General features: G+C 43.9%; 1 protein-coding gene across 1 annotated transcript in view; it reads right to left on the minus strand.

The window, feature by feature from the left end:
• LOC106107827 (regulating synaptic membrane exocytosis protein 2) overlaps positions 1-841 on the minus strand; it is a 17,493-nt gene that overhangs the window by 5,889 nt on the left and 10,763 nt on the right. The window contains exon 8 of the mRNA XM_013288832.1: positions 276-520. Within this exon, the coding sequence (XP_013144286.1) occupies positions 276-520 (245 nt within the window). The remainder of the gene's footprint in view (positions 1-275; positions 521-841) is intronic.

The raw sequence follows: 841 nt of genomic DNA on the forward strand, positions 1-841 counted from the left end.
GGTTGATGCACCGATTGCTCGTCTTTGGTGGCTGTAGCATAACTCGGCAATAAACAACTAGGATCCTGACTATCATAATGAATTATGGAAATAGGAGCATTATCGTGTGAAAATAAATTACTGTGATGTGAATTGGGACGTTTTCGGCTGTAAAATTATGTAAATAATTACATTAAAAAACGTATATTAATTTTGCAGATATATTCAAATTTTAGAGCTAGACCATATATTTATTAAAAAAAAAATGTGGGAGGAATGTATAGCGTATGTGTTACCTGAGCATGCGTGTGGGCCGCGGCCGCTCGGACTGTGTGCTGAAGGCGCTAGAAGTGACGGAGGCGACAGACTCGAGGTCAGAGTCCCCTGCAGCGGCGTCAGGCGAGAGCCGACGACGCGGCGCCCAGCCCCCGCCCGCGCCGCCGCCCCCGCCACCGCCCCGCGCTGCCAGCTCCGAGTCCGACAGGCCCGCGTAGTGACGCTCCCAACCTACACCGCGTTCACACATAAACATTTGATACACCTACGCAAATTAGTTTTTTTTTGAATGTCGGACCCATGTAGACGACAGACACATTTCGGTGAATTTCTAGGTTTCTATGGTCACCATATTTTTTTGGTGCAACATCTTAGTTTACTAAAACTATTTACTACTCTAATTCACTAAGAAGCAACACTACGTATCGTTTTCATAAATAGATTATGTAATGCGGGAATATATGGTAATGTACAAAAGTAAGGTTCGGTAGGACATTAGATTTTTATTGTCGTCTAAATTACCGACAAGATAGACCTTACTCGAAGGCGTTATCTCTGTTTCATTTATTGTGATGTAAGGGTAGAG

This window comes from Papilio polytes, unplaced genomic scaffold, assembly GCF_000836215.1.
Source record: "Papilio polytes unplaced genomic scaffold, Ppol_1.0 DF821845.1, whole genome shotgun sequence".
In the NCBI taxonomy this organism is placed as follows: Eukaryota; Metazoa; Arthropoda; class Insecta; order Lepidoptera; family Papilionidae; genus Papilio; species Papilio polytes.